Raw genomic sequence first — 22545 nt, 5'->3', positions numbered from 1 at the left:
TTTGAGTAAGATAGGTGTTAGCTCTTCTCTAAATTTTTGGTAGAATTCAGCTGTGAAGCCATCTGGTCCTGGGCTTTTGTTTGCTGGAAGATTTTTTTTTTTTTTTTTCGATTTCCTTGCTTGTGATGGGTCTGTTAAGATCTTCTATTTCTTCCCAGTTCAATTTTGGAAAGTTATACTTTTTTCTAAAGAATTTGCACAAAAATAAACTCAAAATGGATTAAAGATCTAAATGTAAGACCAGAAACTATAAAACTCCTAGAGGAGAACATAGGCAAAACACTCTCCGACATAAATCACAGCAGGATCCTCTATGACCCACCTCCCAGAATATTGGAAATAAAAGCAAAACTAAACAAATGGGACCTAATGAAACTTAAAAGCTTTTGCACTAAAAAGGAAACTATAAGTAAGGTGAAAAGACAGCCCTCAGATTGGGAGAAAATAATAGCAAATGAAGAAACAGACAAAGGATTAATCTCAAAAATATACAAGCAACTCCTGCAGCTCAATTCCAGAAAAAATAAATGACCCAATCAAAAAATGGGCCAAAGAACTAAACAGACATTTCTCCAAAGAAGACATACAGATGGCTAACAAACACATGAAAAGATGCTCAACATCACTCATTATCAGAGAAATGCAAATCAAAACCACAATGAGGTACCATTACACGCCAGTCAGGATGGCTGCTATCCAAAAGTCTACAAGCAATAAATGCTGGAGAGGGTGTGGAGAAAAGGGAACCCTCTTACACTGTTGGTGGGAATGCAAACTAGTACAGCCGCTATGGAAAACAGTGTGGAGATTTCTTGAAAAACTGGAAATAGAACTGCCATATGACCCAGCAGTCCCACTTCTGGGCATACACACTGAGGAAACCAGATCTGAAGGAGACACGTGCACCCCAATGTTCATCGCAGCACTGTTTATAATAGCCAGGACATGGAAGCAACCTAGATGCCCATCAGCAGATGAATGGATAAGGAAGCTGTGGTACATATACACCATGGAATATTACTCAGCCGTCAAAAAGAATTCATTTGAACCAGTCCTAATGAGATGGATGAAACTGGAGCCCCTTATACAGAGTGAAGTAAGCCAGAAAGATAAAGAACATTACAGCATACTAACACATATATATGGAATTTAGAAAGATGGTAACGATAACCCTATATGCAAAACAGAAAAAGAGACACAGAAATACAGAACAGACTTTTGAACTCTGTGGGAGAATGTGAGGGTGGGATATTTCAAAAGAACAGCATGTATACTATCTATGGTGAAACAGATCACCAGCCCAGGTGGGATGCATGAGACAAGTGCTCCAGCCTGGTGCACTGGGAGGACCCGGGGGAATCAGGTGGAGAGGGAGGTGGGAGCGGGGATCGTGATGGGGAATACGTGTAACTCCATGGCTGATTCATGTCAATGTATGACAAAACCCACTGAAATGTTGTGAAGTGATTGGCCTCCAACTAATTAAAAAAAAAAAAAAAAAAAGAATCAGTGAACTAAAATGGACTGGAATGGGCGTGAATTTAACTGAGAAGACAATTATATCTACTACTGTGGGCAAGAATCCCTTAGAATAAATGGAGTAGCCATCATAGTCAATGAGAGAGTCTTAAATGTAATACTTGGATGCAATCTCAAAAACGACAGAAGGATCTCTGTTCATTTCCAAGGCAAATTATTCAATATCACAGTTATCCAAGTCTATGCTCCAACCTGTAATGCTTTGTGTAATATGCACATTTTCACTACATTGATTCTTCCAATCCAAGAGCATGATATACTTTTCCATTTATTTCTGTCATCTTTGATTCATTTCATCAGTGTTTTATAGTTTTCTGTATATAGGTTTTCTTTTTCTTTTCTTCTTCTTCTTCTTTTTTTTTTTTTTTGGTTAGGCAATTTTATTTCTATATGTTTTATTATTTTCATTGTAATGGTGAATGCAATTGTTTCCTTAATTTCTCTTTCTGATTTTTCATTGTTAGTGTGTAAGAATTCAAGGAATCTCTGGATGTTGGTTTTATATCCTGCAAAATTACTATATTCATTGATTAGCTCTAGGATTTTTCTAGTTGTATCTTTAGGGTTTTCTATGTACAGAATCAGGTCATCTAAAAATAATGAAAGTTTTACTTCTTCTCCAATCTGGATTTCTTTTATTTCTTTTTTCTTCTCTGCTTGCTGTGGCAAGGACTTCCAAACCTATGTTGAATACTAGTGGTAAGGCTGGGCACCCTTATTTTGTTCATGACTTTAGAGGAAATTCTTTCAGTTTTTCACCATTGAAGATAATTTTGCTGTGGGTTGGTCGTATATGGCTTTTATTATGTTGAGGTATGTTACTTCTATTCCTGCTTTCTGGGGAATTTTTATTGTAGATGGGTGTTGAATTTTGTCAAAGGCTTTCTCTGCATCTATTGAGATAATCAGATGGTTTTTATCTTTCAACTGTTAATATGTTATATCACATTGATTGATTTGTGATATTGAAGAATCTTTGTATCCCTGGGATAAAGCCCACTTGGTCCTGATGATGGATCTTTTTAATATATTGTTGCATTCTGTTTGCTAGAATTCTGTCCAGGATTTTTGCATCTATGTTCATCAGTGATATTGGCCTATAGTTTTCTTTTTCTGTGGCATCTTTATCAGGTTTTGGTATCAGGGTAGTGGTGATCTTGTAGAATGAGCTTGGTAGTTTACCTTTGTAGTTTTACTGATCTTTGCAATAGTCATCATTTATTTATTTTGTTTAATGTTCTGCTCTCACTTTCATGATTTCCTGCCTTCTACTACAATTGGGGTTTTATGTTGTTTTTTTTTTCTGGTTGTTTTAGGAATAAAGTTAGGTTGTTAATTTGATGTTTTGCTTGTTTCTTGACATAGGCTTGTATTGCTATGACCTTCACACTTAGCACAGCTTTTACTGAATCCAGTAAGTTTTGGGTTGTCCTGTTTTCATTTTCATTTGTTGCTATGCATATTTTTATTTATTTTTTTATTTCTTCCAGTGATCTGCTGGTTATTCAGAAGTGTGTTGTTTAACCCTTATATATATATATATATATATATATATATATATATATATATATATATATTTTTTTTTTTTGTACAGTTTTTTTCCCACCCTGTAGTTGATATCTAGTCTTACAGCCTTGTGATCAGAAAAGATTGATTCTGGCTTGTAGCCCAGTCAGTCTGGCATTTCTCATGATATTCTCAGCATATAAGTTCAATCAACAGAGTGACAACATACAGCCTTGTCGTTCTCCTTTATCAATCCTGAACTAGTCAGTTGTTCTATACAGGGTTCTGACTGTTGCTTTTTGATCTATGTACTGGTTTCTCAGGAGACAGGTAAAATAGTCTGGTATTCTCATCTCTTGAATTGCTTTCCACAGTTTGTTTATAATGCACACAATCAAAAGCTAGAGAGTAGTCAATGAAACTGAGATATATGTTTTTCTGAAATCCCCTTTCTTTCTCTATGATACAGCAAATGTTGGCAATCTGATCTCTGGTTCCTCTGCCTTTTCTAAACCTAACTTGGACGTCTGAAAGTTCTTGGTTGGTGTAGGAAGCCTAGAATGTAAGAATTTCAGCATGGCCTTACTGACAGGGGAAGTGAATATAAATGTCCCATGGTTTGAACATTCTTTAGTACTACCCTTCTTGGGAATTGGGATGAAAATTGACCTTTTCCATCCTGTGGCCACTGCTGGTTCTTCCAGATTTGTTGACATATTGAGTGAAATGCTTTGATAGTATTGTCTTTTAGAGTTTTAAGTAGCTCTATTGGAATTCCAGTAGTGAATTTAATTCAGATGACTGTTATATCTACTACTATGGGCAAGGAACCCATAGAAGAAATGGAGTAATGTTCATAATCTACAAAAGGTTAAAATGAAGTACTTAGGTTCAACCACAAAACGACAGAATGATCTCAGTTCATTGCCAAGGCAAGCCACTCAGCATCACAGTAATTCAAGTCTAGGCCCTACCACTGATGCTAAAAAAGCTGAAGTTGATCAGTTCTATGAAAACTTCCTAGAGCTTCCTGTGAAGTTCTAGAGGAATTCCTAGAAATAATACAAAAAAAAAAAAAAAAAAGAAAAGAAAAGAAAAAGACAGAAAGAAAAAAAAATAAAGTAAGAAAAAGAAAAGAAAAATGATGTTCTATCAATTATTGGGGATTGGAATGCAAAAGTAGGAAATCAAGAGACACCTGAGTAACAGGAAAGTTTGGCCTTGGAGTGCAAAATGAAGCAGAAAAAACACTAACTGAATTCTGCCAAGAGAATACACTCTACACTAGTCATATAAAACACCCTTTTTCAACAACATAAGAGATGACTTTACACATGGACATCACTAAATGGTCAATATCAAAATCAAATTGATTGCATTCTTTGCAGTCAAAGAAGGAGAAGCTGTGCATAATCAGCAAAAATAATACCTGGAGCTGACTGTGGCTCAGATTGTCAACTTCTCATAGCAAAATTCAGGCTTTAAGAGAGTGGGGAAAATCACTAGATCACCCAGGTATGACTTAAATCAAATCCCCTATGGATATGCATCGGAGGTGATCAGTAGATTCAAGGGATTAAATTTAATAAACAGTGTGCCTGAAGACCTATGGATGGAGGCCCATAATATTGTACAGGAGGCAGTGAACAGAACCATAGCAAAGAAAAAGAAAAGGGAAAAGGCAAAGTGGTTATCTGAAGAGGCTTTACAAATATCTGAAGAAATAAGAGACACACAAAAGATAAAAAGAAAGGTATATTTAATGAAACACAAAGTTCCAAAGACTAACAAGGAGAGGCAAGAAGGCCTTCTTCAATGAACAATGTCTAAAAATAGAGGAAGACAACAGAATGTGAAAGACTAGTTTCTCATTTCCTTTTCTTTTAAGGAAAACTGGAAATATTAAGGGAACATTTTTCCCAAAGATGGTACAATAAAGGACAGAAATGGTAGAGACCTAGAAAAAGCTGAAGAGATCAAGAAAATATGGAAAGAATACACAGAAGAATAGTGTAAAACATATCTTAATGACCAAGATAACCACAATGGTGTGGTCAGTCACCCAGAGCCAGACATCCTGGAGTGTGAAATCAGGTGGGTCTTAGGAAGTACCGCTGTCAATAAAGGTAGCAGTTGTGATAGAATTCCACTAGAGCTATTTAAAACCCTTAAAGATGATGCTATCAAAGTGTTGCATTCAATATATTAGCAAACCTGAAAGACCCAGCAGGGGCCAGAGGACTAGAAAAGGTCAATCCTCATTCCAATACCCAAGAAGGGCAGTACTAAAGAATGTTCAAACCATTGGACAATTGTATTCATTTTCAATGCTAGTAAAGTCAGACTTAAAATTTTGCATACTACGCTTCACCATTATGCCAATCAAGATTTTCCAGATGTCCAAGTTGGGTTTAGAAAAAGCGGAGGAACCAGAGATCAAATTGCCAACATTCACTGTATCATGGAGAAAGCAATGGAATTCCAGAAAAGCATCTACTTCTCTTTCATCAACTACACTAAAGCCTTTGACTGTGTGGATCACAACAAACTGTGGAAAACTCTTAAGGAGATGGGAATACCAGACCATCTAACCTGTCACTTGAGAAACTTATGTGAGGGTCAAGAAGCAACAGAACCCACATGGAAAAACTGACTGGTTCAAGATTGAGAAAGAAGTAGGACAGGGCTATCTCTTTTCACTGTTTACCTTATACTCTGCACATCATGTGAAATTAAAAGCTAGAATCAAGATCGATGGGAGAAACATCAAAAACCTCAGACATGTGGATGTTACCATGCTAATGGCAGAAAGTGAAGAGGAACTAAAGAACCTCTTGATGACGGTGAAGGAAGAGCATGAGAGGGCTTAAATATATATATATATATATATACTAAGATCATGACATCTGGACCTATTACTTCATTTCAAATAGAAGGGGGAAGGGTGGAAGTAGTCATAGATTTCCTCTACTTGGGCTCTAAAATCACTGCAGAAGGTGACTCCAGCTGTGAAATCATAAGACAATTGTTTCTTGGCAGGAAAGCTATGACAAACCCAGACAACGTGTAGAAAAGCAGAAACATCACCGTGCCAACAAAGGTCCATATAGTCAAAGCTGTGGTCTTTCCATTGGTCATGTAAGATTGTGAGAGCTGGACTGTAAAGAAGGCAGAGTATCAAAGAATTGATGCCTTCAAGCTGTGGTCCTGGAGAGGACTCGTGAGAGTTCCTTGGACAGCGAAGAGATCAAACCAGTCAACCTTAAGGAAAATCAACCCTGAATACTCACTGGGAGGATTGATACTGAAACTCCAGTATTTTGGTGACCTGATATAAACAGCCAACTCATTGGAAAAGTCCCTGATGCTGGGAACGTTTGAGGGCAGAAGGAGAAGTGGGCATCAGAGGATACAATGGCAGGGTGGCATCACTGATGCAATGAACCTGAAGTTGGGCAAACTTTGGGAGATGGTGAGGGACAGGGAGGCCTGGCATGCTGCAGTCCATGGGGTCAAAAAGAGTTAGACAGGACTGGGTGACTGAACAGCAACAGTGGAATTCCATTTTATCCACCATCTTTATTGACAAGAGTGCTTCCTAAGGACCATTTCACTACACTTCAGAATGTCTAGCGTATGTCTGAAGAGACAGTAAATATGAAGATAAAACTTTATTTATATATTTATATTTATTTGATATCCAAAAGGCAAATAAAGAAAACGTTTTCCATGTAAATTAGGCTTTATAATAACATAAAATAATTATAATTATATATAATATAAAATAGTGCTATGTAATACAATTATAAAAATAATACAAGTAATTATGATAATGTTAAAGAATAATATTTTAGAGAAAATATTGCTTCTAGTTAGGCAAAAATTTATTAGCCATGATGGAAAAATACTTGATTAAAATTAATACATATGCATATCTAAAGACCTCATTAAGTAAAGGAATTATCAGGACCAACCAACTAGAAAATTACAACAAAACACAGATTTTTATCTAAAATATGCAAATAAAATCTTCCAAAAAATAAAATAGGATGACAAATAATACAATAAAAAATGACAAAAAACTTGAACATGCAGTTCAAAAATGAAGATATGCAAAGAGCCGATAAGCATAAGAAAAGTTTAATATCCCTAGTCATCAGAAAAATGTAAGTCAAAAAAAAAAAAAATGAGAAGACAATACACTAAGACTAGAAAGTTTAAAATTTACAAACACTGATGATGCCAAATGTTGATGAGAAGAAAATAGATCTATTCCTATTCGGATGCACAGGTTTGTTTTTGTTTGTTTGTTTGTTTTTAATTATTGAAGTATAGTTAATCTACAATATTGTATTAGTTTCAGTTGTACAGTAAAGTGACTCTGTTACACAAATATATATATCCACTCTTTTTTAGATTATTTTCCCATATAGACCATTGTAGAGTATTGAGTAAAGTTCTTTGCGCTATACAGAAGAAAATTTTTTTCTATTTTGTATATAGTATTGTGTGTGTGTCAACTCAAATATTTCAGTTTTCCTCTCTCCCCTTTTTAGCCCCCAGTTATGTTTATTTTCTGCATTTGTAGTTCTATTTTGGTTTGGTAGTTTAGTTCATTTGCAACATTTACTTTTTACAATTTTTACCTAAGAATTAATCTTTCTAACTTTCTAATTTGTATTGGAATATATCTGATTAACATTGTTGTGATAGTTTCAGGTGGGCAGCAAAGGGACTCAGCCATGCATGTACATATATCCATGATCCTCTGAAATCCCATCTCATCCAGGCTGCCACATAACATTGAGGAGATTTCTCTATACTATATAGTAAGTCCTTGTTGGTTATCCATTGTAAACATAACAGTGTGTAATTGTCCACCTCAAATTTCCGAACTACCCCTTCTCTCTATCCTTCCACCTGGTAACCATAAGTTCCTTCTGTAAGTCTCTTTCTCTTTTGCGAGTAAGTTCATTTCTGTCATTTATTTTTATATTCCGTGTAAAAGGGTTAGTATACCATTTTGGAGGGCTTCCCAGGTGGTGCTTGAAGGCTGACCTTTTCCAGTCCTGTGGCCACTGCTGAGTTTTCCAAATTTGCTGGCATGTTGAGTGCAGCACTTTCACAGCATCATGTTTTAGGATTTGAAATAGCTCAACTGAAATTCCATTACCTCCACTATCTGTGTTCATAGTGATGCTTCCTAAGGCCCACTTGACTTCACGTTCCAGGATGTCTGGCTCTAGGTGAATGATCACACCATCATAATTATCTGGGTCCTTAAGATCTTTTTTGTACAGTTCTTCTGTATATTCTTGTCACCTCTTCTTAATATAGTCAGTTTCTGTTAGATCCATACCATTTCTGTCCTTTATTTTACCCATCTTTGCATGAAATCTTTCATTGGTATCTCTAATTTTCTTTCTCATTCTATTGTTTTCCTCTATTTCTTTGCACTGATCACTGAAGAAGGCTTTCTTATCTCTCCTTGCTATTCTTTGGAACTCTGCATTGAAAAGAGTATATTTTTCCTTTTCTCCTTTGCCTGTCACTTCTCTCCTTTTCACATCTATTTGTAAGGCATCTTCAGACAGCCATTTTGCTTTTTTGCATTTCTTTTTCTTGGGGATGGTCTTGCTCCCAGTCTACTGTACAGTGTCATGAACCTCCGCCCATAGTTCATCAGGCACTCTGTTTATCAGATCTAGTCCCTTAAATTTATTTCTCACTTACACTGTATAAATGTAAGGGATTTGATTTAGGTCATACCTGAATGGTCTAGTGGTTTTCCCTACTTTCTTCAATTTCAGTCTGAATTTGGCAAAAAGGAGTTAATGATCTGAGCCATAGTCAGTTTCCAGTCTTGTTTTTGCTGACTATATAGTGCTTCTCTACCTTTGGCTGCAAATAATATTAATCTGATTTCAGTGTTGACCATCTGGTGAAATCCATGTGTAGAGTCATCTCTTGTGTTGGCGGAAGAGGGTGTTTGCTATGACCAGTGCGTTCTCTTCACAAAACATTATTACCCTTTGCCCTGCTTCATTCTGTACTCCAAGGTCAAATATGCCTGCTACTCCAGGTGTTTCTTGCCTTCCTACTTTTGCATTCATATCCCCTAAAATGAAAATTACATCTTTTTTGTGTGTATTAGTTCTAGAAGGTCTTGTAGGTCTTCATAGAACCATTCAACTTCATCTTCTTCAGAATTACTGGCCAGGATGTAGACTTGGATTACTGTGATATTGAATCGTTTGCCTTGGAAATGAACAGAGATCATTCTGTCATTTTTGAGATTGCATCCAAGTACTATATTTTGGACTCTTTTGCTTGCTATGATGGGTATTCTATTTCTTCTAAGGGCTTCTTGCCCACAGTAGTTGATATAATGGTCATCTGAGTTAAATTCACCCATTCTGGTCCATTTTATTTCACTGATTCCTAAAATATCAATGTTCCAATTTGCCTTGATTCATGAAACTAACATTCCAGGTTCCTATGCAATATTGCTCCTTATAGCATTGGATGTTGCTTCCATTACCAGTCACATCCACAACTGGGCATTGTTTTTGCTTTGGCTCCATCTCTTCATTCTTTCTGGAATTATTTCTCCAAAGATCTTCAGTGGCATATTGGGCACCTACCAACCTGGGGAGTTCATCTTTCAGTGTCCTATCTGTTTACATTTTCATACTCTTCATGAGGTTTTCAAGGCAAGAACACTGAAGTGGTTTGCCATTCCCAAAGAAAGGCAATGCCAAGTAATGCTCAAATTACTGCACAATTGCATTCATCTCACATGCTAGAAAAGTAATGCTCAAAGTTCTCCAAGCCAGGTTTCAACAACATGTGTACCATGAACTTCCACAAACCAGTTCAAGCTGGTTTTAGAAAAGGTAGAGGAACGACAGATCAAATTGCCAACATCTGTTAGATCATCAAAAAAACAAAAGAGTTACAAAAAGACATCTATTTCTGCTTTATTGACTATGCCAAAACCTTTGACTGTGTGGATCACCACAAATTGTAGAAAATTCTGAAAGAGATGGGAATACCAGACTACCTGACCTGCCTCTTCAGAAATCTGTATGCAGGTCAAGAAGCAACAGTCAGAATTGGACATGCAACAACAGACTGCTTCGAAATCAGGCAAGGAGTACGTGAAGACTGTATACTGTTACCCTGCTTATTTAACTTCTATGCAGAGTACATCATGAGAAATGCTGGGCTGGATGAAGCACAAGCTGGAATCAAGATTTCCAGGAGAAATATCAATAACCTCAGATATACAGATGGTGCCACCCTTATGGCAGAAAGTGGAGAAGAACTAAAGAGCCTCATGATGAAAGTGAAAGAGCAGAGTGAAAAAGTTGGCTTAATGATCAACATTCAGAAAACTAAGATCATGGCATCTGGTCGCATCATTTCATGGTAAATAGATGGGGAAACTGTGGAAACAGTGAGAGACTATTTTGTGGGGCTCCAAAATCACTACAGATGGTGACTGCAGCCATGAAATTAAAATATGCTTACTCATCAGAAGAAAAGTTATGACCAACCTAGACAGCATGTTAAAAAGCAGCCAACACAGGTCCGTCTAGTCAAGGCTATTGTTTTTCCAGTAGTCATGTATGGATGTGAGAGTTGGACTATAAAGAAAGCTGAGCACTAAAGAATTGATGCTTTTGAACTATGGTGTTGGAGAAGACTCTTGAGAGTCTCTTGGACAGCAAGGAGATCCAACCAGTCCATCCTAAAGGAAATCAATCCTGAATATTCATTGGAAGGGCTGTCGTTGAAGCTGAAACTCCAATACTTTGGCTGCCTGGCGCAAAAAACTGACTCATTCGAAAAGACCCCGATGCTGAGAAAGATAAGGTGGGAGGAGAAAGGGATAACAGAGGATGAGATGAAGGCATCACCAACTTAATGGACATGAGTTTGAATAAACTTCGGGAGTTAGTGATGGACAGGGAGTCCTGGTGTGCTGCAGTCCATGGGGTCGCAAGGAGTTAGACAAGACTTAGCGACTGAACTGAACTGAACTGACCTTGTGGTAAAGAACCTACCTGATAATGAAGGAGATATAAGAGATGCAGAATTGATCCCTGGATCGGGAAAATCACCTGGAGAAGGAAATGGCAACCCACGCCAATGTTCTTGCCTGGAGAATCCCATGGAGAGAGAAGCCTGGAAGGCTATAGTCCATGGGGTCGCAAAGAGTCACACACAACTGAAGCGACTTAGCATGCACGGCCCATTTTTCTCCTCTATCTGACTTACCTCACTCAGTAGGAAAATCTGTAGGTTTGCCCTTTTTGTTCCAAATGATACTATTTTGTTCTTTATTGTGGCTAAATAATATTTCATCTATGCATGTACAACATCACTTTATCTATTCCCTTTTTGATGAACATTTAGGTTGCTTCCATATTCTGGCTATTGTGAATAGTGCTGCAATGAATGTTGCAGTACATATATCTTTTCAAATAATGGTTTTCTCCAGATATATCCCTAGGAGTGTAATTACTGGATCATATTTTTAGTTGTCTAAGGAGCGTTGATACTGATCTCCATGGTGGCTGGACCAGTTTGCATTGCCATCTACAGTGTAAGAGGATTCCCTGTTCTCCACACACCTCCAGTCTTTATTGTCTGTAGATTTTTAGATGATGGTTATTGAGCTCTGTGTGAGGTGGAGTCTCATGGTAGATTTGATTTCCATTTCTTTAACAATTAGTGACATTGAGCATCTTTTCTTGTGTTTGTTGTTTATCTGAATGCTTTCTTTTGGAAATGTCTATTTAGATCTTCTTCCCATTCTTTTTTTGTTCAATTGTTTACTTTTTGTATATTGAGCTACATGAGCTGTTTGTATATTCTAGAAATTAACCCTTTGTCAGCCACTTCATTTGCATTTTCTCCCATCTTGAGGGCTTTATTTTGGCTTTATGTATGATGTCCTTTGTTACACAAAAACTTTTATATTTGATTAAGTCTTATTTGTTCATTTTTTTTTTCAGTTCTACTATTATTTATTTTTTTAAATATTTTTGAAAAAATATAATTTTTTTACAATATTTTCAACTTAAACACTATTCACACTGAACACGTATGGCAGCTTAACCTACCCAAATAAGAAGTTTAAGAAGCCAAAACTGTTCTAGCTTTGTTAAAAGAAAAGTTGTGCTGCAGACTATTGTAGTGATGGTTAACAAAGCAAGGAAAAGCACCACTCAAATTATATAACAATTTCTTTGTTCAATTGAATTATGGGTTGGTCAAATGTTAGATTTTACGCAGGTAATAGCTATGATGCAATGACTCCTTAGAAAAGGATGGAATTCTCAAATCACATACTTTCTTAGATGTAACACTAGGATAATTCAGTATTTTCTTACATGATAACACACTGTAAAAGCCAGGAGACTTAGGTTCACTACCTTGTAACCTCAGTAACTAAAGACATACTTAAATGTCTATACTGAATTATTCCAATTAACCAGCAAGCCTTCTTCAGAAAAAGGAGATTCTTTTTGATGGGAACGCAAATTTAAGACTGAACTGAGAAACTCACTTAACAAGTAGAATTTAATTTAGATTTAGAGATCATTTAATTTGGTGCTTTATCACAACTTGACTGGTGCTTCTTTCCTTGCTGTTTTCATTTCAAGCCATGGGGCCAATTCTATTCTCAGTAAATGTTTGACAGCTTTTTACTTAATAACAGTCTCAGCACTTTTATTAAGCATGCAAGACTAACAAAACTTTGGCAATGCATAAGTGTAACACAGTGACAAGAGAGAGCTTTTACAATTAAGTCTTCTAATACTGCCTTCACAGTGTGGAAATTGTGCTACATCCACCAAAAGAGGGCCCCGTCTACTCAAATATTTTAGTACTTCACCCCAGGAACAAACTCCTTTGCATTTGGATTCAGATTGCTCTTGACCACAAGATCTTCCAGGGAAGAGCCATCACTGATAACAAGGTCATTAAACTGGTCTTGGATTTGGTCCATAGTTTGTGGGAGATCTCGAGCTGGAATAAACCACTCATGTTCCTCTTCTTCTTCCAGCATTTCTTGGAAACAGCGTTCAATAAATTCTTCTTCCCATAACTCCTCTTCTATCTGTCTGTTGAATTCCTCTTCATTTTCCATCCACATGTACTCTGCAAATGGATTGTCATCTTCATGAGAATGACCGTTAATTATCACATCTTCATTGATGATGCTTGGGCTAGTACTGCTGCGACTTGGATCTTTCATGGTTGGCGTTAGATGTAGTTTTTAATCCAGTGCACGGCAGCGGGGACGGCAGCCAACGAATCCGGTCGGCCTCCGCGGATCTCCACAAGCAGCGCCGCTCCCCCGCTCGACGCGCGCTTCGCCCGCAGCCTCCCTTCTCTTATTTGTTCATTTTTGTTTTTATTTTAATTACTCTAGAAAGGGGATTGATAAAGGTATTGCTGCAGTTTATGTCAGAGTGTGTCCTCCATATGTTTTTCTCTAAAAGTTTTATATTATTTGGCCTTATATTCAGGCTTTTAATCCATTTTGAATTTATTTTATGTATGGTGTGGGTGTTTCATTCTTTTACATTCAGTTTTCTGAGCAGCACTTGTTAGCTTTTATCTCCACTATGCATTCTTGCCTCCTTTGTCATAGATTAGGTGACCAGAAGTGCTTGCAACAATTTCTGAACTTTCTATCTTGTGCTACTGAGGTATATTTCTGTTTTTGTGTTGTTATTGATTTCTTCAGGAATATAAAGTTTTAGGATAATTTTGCAAAAACAATTTACATGTCATATTATTTAAACATATACCTACTCTGTGACAATGAAATTCCACTCTAAGGTGTTTATCCAAGAAAAGTTAAATATACATCTATAAAAGGACAGAAATATTATTTGTAACTTCATTGATAGGGCTTCACAGTGAAACTGTCCAGCTCCACAATGAAAAATTGTCCATTTAACCAGAAAATGGATTAACTATCATGGGCATAGTCAAATATAGATTACTACACTGCACCAAATCAATTTACCAAGTAAAACATGCATAACTAATGAATCTCAACATACATTGAGGGAAAAAAGCCAGATATGAGGGATATATTCTCTCATTCCATACAGATGGAATTTAAGAACAAGTAAAATTAAACTCTAGTGCTACAAACTAGAATCTTGATGATGTTTGGAGTGGGAGGAGACTTATTTAAAGTGACACAAGGGAAGTAGTCAGAGTGATTGCATTATTTTATTTCTTAATTGAAATGATTGTTACATGGGTATAAACAATGAGTTTTATGACTCATCAAAACTGTGTTTAAATTTTGTGCCAATAAAAGTATATTTTTTCCCTGTACCTATGAAACTCTTTTCTTTATTTAACAATTTAAAAGTGTAGAGTTTCAGAAATCACATCTTATTGCTTTCTATCTCTTGATTTACAACGTTTAAGGCAATATAGAAATGTATCATTCTTGGATTTGCTTGGCTTTTCTTATGTTTTAAATACTAATTTTCTTTGATTACATAGGTCCAATTAGTCTATCTTTTTGTCTGTGGCACAATAGTTTGAAGTCTTTCATTTCGTGCCATATATGGATATCATTCTATGTGAATTACCTCCACTAGTCTCAAGGATTGCCATTATATTAGTAACTTGCTCTAGTGGCTAACAGATCCTATCTAACCCTTAATATGAAGCTTTGTTTTTTTTAGGAAAAATCATTAACGCCTTCTATTGATTGCTCAGATTTGATCAGTTTCTGAGGTGTTCCTGACTCAAGCACAAAATAAAACATTCAGCTTGAGCTCCATTATGCATTGATGTCTTAGAATAGTCTTTCAGTCGTTGGCCTCATAGTCAGTGCACCTAGAAAAAGCCTCTTAGAATTGTAATTTCCATTTCTCTTTTACATGACATGTTTTTGCCTCCTAATTACACTATATACAGTTATTTTTTTTACCATGTCTTATGTGGTATTTTCTGAAAATCATAAAATTACTTACTTTTTACAAATTGTTAGCAGGGCACAGACTTCTTTACTTTAGTATAGAAATATCTGTTGAATGCCCACTCTGTCCATTATAATTCCAGCAAATGAGAAACAAAAAGAGTTCACCTTAAAAGTGCAGTTTTCTCCTGACCCTTGCTACCTTGACTTTGTCTACTTTGAGAACTCTGTCTAACATTTCAGCTCCCTTCCTTTTCCCCCAATGTGTGTGTGTGTGCGTGTATGTGTGTGAAGTAATTGACCTACATCATATAAGTTTAAGGTGTACAGCATGATGGTTTGATTTACCTATATTGTGAAATAATTATAATAACAGGTTTAGTTTACATCCATCATTTCATATAGTTAAAAATAAGACAACATTCTCCTTGTGATGAGAACTCAGCCTCTCCTCTCTTATCCTATCCCCTTATTTTAATCTTTCATAATAATATACTAATACTTTGACCTTCATGGTGAGCGTATGTGTTTAACTTTGGTTGTCCAACTCATGATTCCTAGGGCCCCCAAAACAACAAATCTGCCAAGATGTTCAGGCTCTGACAGAAAAACCACTTCTGCCTATCTCCTATTTTCCCAAACATTCTTCATCTCTCTCCTTTCACAGAAAACAAAAACGAAAACAAAAACAAAAAAACAACCAAAAACCTTATATAAATATTATATATTGCTTTTCTTATCTAATCAAAAGTAGCTTCCTGAGATTTTATTTATCACATTATAAAAATTTTAATTTATTTTATAGCATTGCAGCTTTTAATATTCTTCTATATATAAAAATGTTTTCCTTTGCTAGTTTATGGACCACATTTTTTTTGCCCATTTTGTTCACTAGAAAACTGTATAGGGAGAAAATGGGGACTAAGTAAATATTAAATGAATTTTAAAAATTTTAGTGCCATTGTACAAAAATTATTCAAAGACACAAGAAACTTATCTTTCTGATTTTCAGTTTCTTAAAATGTTAAATGAGAATAATAAAAAATAACTGCTCAGTTCAGTTCGGTCCCTCAGTCGTGTCTGACTCTTTGTGACCCCATGGATTGAAGAATGCCAGGCTTCTGTGTCCATCACCAACTGCTGGAGACTACTCAAACTCATGTCCTTAGAGTCAGTGATGTCATCCAACTACTTCATCCTCTGTCATCCCCTTCTCCTCCAGCCTTCAGTCTTTTTCAGTGTCAGGGTCTTTTCCAATGAGTACATCCATCACATCAGGTAGCCAGAATATTGGAGTTTCAGTTTCAGCATCAGTCCTTGCAATGAATATTCAGGGTTGACTTCCTTTAGGATGGACTGGTTGGATCTCCTTGTTGTCCAAGGGACTCTCAAGAGTCTTCTCCAACACCACAATTCAGAAGCATCAATTCTTTGGCTCTCAGCTTTCTTTGTATAAAGTCCAACTCTCACATCTATACATGACTACTGGAAAAAACATAGCTTTGACCAGATGGTCCTTTGGTGGCAAAGTAATGTCTCTGTTTTTTAATATGCTGTCTAGGTTGGTCATAGCTTTTCTTCCAAGGAACAAGCATCTTTTAATTTCATGGCTACAGTCACCATCTGCAGTGATTTTGGAGTCCCCCTCCCCAAAATAATGTTTCCCACTGTTTCCACTGTTACCCCATCTATTTGCCTTGAAGTGATGGGACCAGATGCCATGATCTTAAATTTCTAAATGTTGAGTTTCAGGCCTACGTTTTTACTCTCCTCTTTCACTTTCATGAGGAGGCTCTTTAGTTCTTCACTTTCTGTCATAAGGGTGGTGTCATCTGCATATTTAAGGTTACTGATATTTCTCTCAGCATTCTTGATTCCAGCTTGTGCTTCATACAGTCTGGCATTTCACAAGATGTACTCTGCATATAAGTCAAACAAGCAGTGTGACAATACACAACCTTGACATACTCCTTTCCCAATTTGGAACCAGTCTGTTGTTCCATGTCCAGTTCTAACTGTTACTTTCTGATCTGCATACAGGTTTCTCAGAAGGCAGGTTAAAAATAACTGTACATAGAGGAATCCCATTACAGACAGGAAATAAAACTTGGGAAAGTGAACTTGAAGTTACTTTCCTGGCCACATTTGAAGAGAATATAAATTCAGGTGTTAACCTGAAGTTGATATAAGGCAATTACAAGTAAGAAAACATAAAAATAATACCATCTAAATATTCCTTTACACTACACAGGTATAGGAATAAAATAAAATATAATTCCAAACATCATAGAATTTAACTTAGGTCTTTTACTCAAGTCCTGAGGCAACATCAAAAGTTGGATAAATGTAGAAACCTGTTGAGTTTCTAGTTGTCAAGTTATAACTAAACAGCCTAGATCTAGCACAACTTTCCCCACTTGACCATGTGAGCCCAGGGTGGGGGCAGGCGAGGCCTTTTGATGCAAGGGATGATAGGCAGAGGTCTTCCGATGTGAACAAAGGAAGAATATGATTTTGAAAATAAATAACTTTGAATAAAAGGATTCTAGTGATTAATCATTGCAAATACACTTTCACCTTCCTCTTTTCTGTAATCTGTAGCTTTTTAAGCATATTCATATTACTCCTTGCAGCATTATACCCAAGACTTGCTTAGGTCCTAAAATGATGCTGTCTTAATACCAATGTCTCTTTACACAACATCAGGAAACTCTAGGAGAAAATAACCTGATATAGCACCTCTTTTCTACTTCCCTGGTGGTGAAATGTATCTGTTAACTTGCAAAGCAATTATAAAATTTCAGATGATAAAAAGAAACAGATATGAAAGAAATTAGTAGAAAGGGAAACACAATTATAACAATAACAATTTCAGATTATATTTAATTTATTATCAATATTAATATTCAGTCAGTTCAGTTCAGTTCAGTCACTCAGTCGTGTCTGACTCTTTGCGACCCCATGAATCGCAGCATGCCAGGCCTCCCTGTCCATCACAAACTCCTGGAGTTTACTCAAACTCATGCCCATTGAGGTGGTAATGCCATCTAGCCATCTCATCTTCTGTTGTCCCCTTCTCCTCCTGCCCCCAATCCCTCCCAGCATCAGGGTCTTTTCCAATGAGTCAACTCTTCGCATGAGGTGGCCAAAGTATTGGAGTTTCAGCTTCAACATCAGTCTGTCCAATGAACACCCAGGACTTATCTCCTTTAGGATGGACTGATTGGATCTCCTTGCAGTCCAAGGGACTCTCAAGAGTGTTCTCCAACACCACAGTTCAAAAGCATCAATTTTTCAGTGCTCAGCTTTCTTCACAGTCGAACTCTCACATCCATGCATGACCACTGGAAAAACCATAGCCCACAATACTACAAACAAACGATGACTAAAGCTGTGATTTAATGGGTAGTATATATATTGTATGTATTTAATTACATAAATATTTATAAATTTATACTATGTATAAATATGTATATTTATACTTTAAACATCTGTAAGTTTCTGGTTTGTGCAACATGCATGCCCATTCCATTCTATAGATAATGACATTGAAGTTCAGAGTCTAAGTTACAAATCCAAAATTCCATACCCTACAAAAGTACATGTTGAGATTGAAGCAGAGGTCCAAAGTTTATATTCAATGAAAGTGAAAATTTATCTGTGCATATGTTTCCATCAGTTGTGTAATAGATGCACTGTATCTGGACAATAAAATATTGGTTTAACAATGTCAATATCAATACTGTACCAATGATCCAGATGAAGAATAAGTCTTTATTCTAAACACAGATATGCACTCCCATTTGAACAAGTAGCTTTTTCAGTAACTTAGAATGTCTAGTGATTGCTCCTTTGTGGTGAATTCCTCATTATATATTGATCTAGGCATAAGTGAAGTGAAGTGAAAGTCGCTCAGTCGTGTCCAACTCTTTGTGACCCCAAGGCCTATACAGTCCATGGAATTCGCCAGGCCAGAATACTGGAGTGGGTAGCCTTTCCCTTCTCCAGCAGATCTTCCGAACCCAGGGATTGAACTCAGGTCTCCCGCATTGCAGACAGATTCTTTACTAGCTGAGCCACAAGGGAAGCCCAAACTAGGCATAAGTAAATACAAAATTTATACCTAGGTAAAGAACTACCCCCCCCCCAAAAAAAAGAGCAGTATTTCTCTAGAGTAATCCCCCACTGGTAGAGTATTCAGTTTTTGGAAAACATTATAAAGAGGTCAATGATGTTAGTCATTCTGCATCATAAAGTTCTTATGATCTGTTCAGCAAATAGCAGTATTTAATGAGTTCAGTTTCCTCAAAGATAAAAGTATGTTAAGGTATCCAAGATGATTAAGTATGCATTGTGCAGCACTAATCATAATGACTTAATTAGATGTTAATGTGGATTTTATGTTCATTAGAATTTAATAGTAACTGAAAACTTAAGTGTTCAGTTAGTCAGCATTTTCCAACATCATAGTTCTGGTGAGGCAATATTCCCTTCAAATCCAGAACTTGGTGAGAAGGTTGGTGTCAGTTTAAATTATATCCAAAAGAGAAAATTCCCATTTCTCAAGTCTACATTTATGCCAGGTGATAGCAGGTGGTGAAGTCAGACAGGGCATGAATAACACACTCTCTATTTATGACCAGTCCTATTTATGACCAGAAGGTTTCAGCTGCCATCTGGTATAATTTTTTGAGGGTGTTGAAAGGTCACTGTGACCAAAATGCTGATTTAATGTTATTTTGTGATTTGGAGTCAGGTAACATTTATTGAGCTATAACCATATGTCAGGTGCTCTTTCAGGGGCTTCCACATATGCTATCTTAAAAAAAAAAAAAAAAAAAAAAAACCCTTTACACAAATCCTACTTTTACCTCTGCTTACTAGATCAACAAACTAAGACTTTTAGGAGGCAAGAATTTGCTAAACCTAATACCTAGACAATGTGTAGGCAAGTTAAGATTTAGATACAACTCCTCTAATTCCAAGCATAGTATAAATATTTCTCACTGACATTCTCACTATTCAGAGGTATTCTAGAGACAACTGCATGTCAACTAGTTTCTCTTACACTGATACCTAAAAAAGGGAACAGCTTGATTTTGGGTTCTTGTACTCAAAAACATGCTTGTAGGACTCATCCCTGTTCTATCAGTAGCTTGTTCATTTGCATTTTAATATATTATATCCGAGTCATGGCACTCTTGTCTGTCTTTTGTGGTGGTGGGGGCTTCCCTTGTGGCTCAGTGGTTAAGTATCTGCCTACAATGCAGGAGACCTGTGTTTGATACCTGAGTTGGGAAGATCCCCTGGAGAAAGGAAAGGCTATTCACTCCAATATTCTGGCCTAAAGAATTCCATGGACTGTATAGTTCATGGGGTTGCAAAGAGTCAGACATGACTGAGCAACTTTCACTTCACTTCAAGGGCACTAGTGGTAAAGAATCTTCATGCCAATGAGGAGATGAAAGAGATGCAAGAGATGTGAGCTCAGTCCTTAGATGGGGAAGATCCCCTGGAGTAGGAAATGTCAATCCATTCTAGAATTCTTGCCTGGAAAATTTCATGGACAGAGGAGACTGGCAGGCTACAGTCCATGGGTTCACAAAGACTCAGACATGACTGAGCATGCACACATGATACTATATTACCAAATTATTTATCTATTATTTCTAAGTGATATGATTAGATCTGATACATTTTCATACAAAATTTCAGCAGAGCAGGTTTTCTTTTAAGAAAATGAAAAGATATTTATAAAATTTATTTGAAACCCCAAATGACTATGAATGTCCAAAGCAAATTTGAAATAGAATACCATTAGAGGAGCATCACCTAATAGTATTAGGATAACATCACCAACTCAATGGAAATGAATTTGAGCAACAAGTGAGAGGTTTTATTTTGGGGGGGTTCCAAAACCACTGCAGATGGTCACTGCAGCCATGAAATTAAAAGACACTTGCTCCTTGGAAGAAAAGCTATAACCAGCGTAGACAGCATATTAAAAAGCAGATACATTATTTTACCGGCAAAGGTCTGTCTAGTCAAAGCTTTGATTTTTCCAATAGTCATGTGTGGATGTGAGAGTTGGACTATAAAGAAAGCTGAGTGCTGAAGAATTTATGTTTTTGAACTGTGGTGTTGGAGAAGACTCTTGAGAGTCCCTTGGACTGCAAGGCGATCCAACCAGTCAATCCTAAAGGAAATCAGTCCTGAATATTCATTGGAAGTACAGATGTTAAAGATGAACCTCCAATACTTTGGCCACCTGATGCGAAGGACTGACACATTGGAAAAGACCCTGATTCTGGGAATGATTGAAGGCAGGAGGAGAAGGGGCTGACAGAGGATGAGATGGTTGGATGGATGGCATCACCAACGCAATGGACTTGAGTTTGAGTAGGCCTTGGGAGTTGGTGATGGACAGGGTAGCCTGATGTGCTGTAGGCTATGGGGCCCCAAAGAGTTGGACACGACTTGGAGACTGAACAACAATAACAAAAACAAATGAAATACCAAAACATTAAGAATGGCCAAAGTAATTTTGACATAGAATACTATTAGAGGAGAAACTACTTGATTTTAAGATATGCCACAAAAGTTACAGCAAATAAGGTATTTAGTGAAAGTGGAGATTTTCAATGTAACAGAACTGGGAATTGAGAAATAGTTTCACTTGTATGTGATCAATTGGTTTTCAGTAAAAGAGTCAATGAAATTCAATGAAATAATGAATCCTGTCTCCAAAAATGGTGTAGTAATAAATGGAAGCTCATGATTTTAACTCTTATAATGGATTTGTAATATAATTTCACTGGGGTTGTAATGTGGATTTATGTGATGACTAACACTGATCATCTTTTCAGATACTTTTTGCTGTTTGTATATCTTCCTTTGTGTAATTTCTGTTTAATTCTTCTGCCTATTTTTATATTATGCAGTGCATGTTCAGTCGTGTCCAACTCTTTGTATTTCCCAAACAATAACACTTTAGTGGGTTGGCATTTCCTTTTCCAGAGGATCTTCATGACCCAGGGATTAAACATGCATCTCTTGCATCTCCTGCATTCATTAGCAGGTGAATTTTTACCACTGTGTCACTTGCCATCTTATAATTTTACCTAGTGTATATCTGTACATATGTAACTACTCATAGACCATGGCATATTTATCAATCAGAGATGCTAGCAGTAAACCTTTGATAGTTTTAAGGGAGAACGGTTGTTAAGTTTTCTAAAGATAAAGCAAATGTGCCTTATTTTTCATACAAATATACATATGCAAATAAATGTATGCCTTAACATATATGTACAAAAAAACTCCTTTTAATAATTTTATGAAATAGCAAATGGCTTTCTAATTATTTTTTTACTATTAAATGAAAGTCAAATTATCTTTTCTGAAACTGTATTTGTGCTTACACCTATAAACTACAAATACAGTTCTACCTCTATAACAAGATGTGTGTGTGTGTTCAGTCACCCAGTTGTGTGCAGTTCTTCATGATCCAAGGGACTGCAGCACACCAGGCATCC

The 22545-nt window shown here is 36.6% G+C and overlaps 1 protein-coding gene across 1 annotated transcript; it reads right to left on the bottom strand.

Annotated features, from left to right (window-relative positions):
* Positions 1 to 12055: 12055 nt before the first annotated feature.
* Positions 12056 to 13449, bottom strand: LOC122451135 (polyadenylate-binding protein-interacting protein 2). Its single transcript, XM_043483721.1, has one exon. The coding sequence runs from the start codon at positions 13313 to 13315 to the stop codon at positions 12941 to 12943; it is 375 nt and encodes a 124-aa protein (XP_043339656.1). The 5' UTR covers positions 13316 to 13449; the 3' UTR covers positions 12056 to 12940.
* Positions 13450 to 22545: the final 9096 nt, after the last annotated feature.

This window comes from Cervus canadensis, chromosome 1 (genome assembly GCF_019320065.1).
Source record: "Cervus canadensis isolate Bull #8, Minnesota chromosome 1, ASM1932006v1, whole genome shotgun sequence".
NCBI classification, from domain to species: Eukaryota; Metazoa; Chordata; class Mammalia; order Artiodactyla; family Cervidae; genus Cervus; species Cervus canadensis.
This window is presented reverse-complemented; position numbering and strand designations above follow the sequence as displayed.

Coding starts and splice junctions, on each gene's coding strand:
- LOC122451135 (XM_043483721.1), bottom strand. CDS start 13,315: ATGAAAGATCCAAGTCGCAGCAGTACTAGCCCAAGCATCATCAATGAA.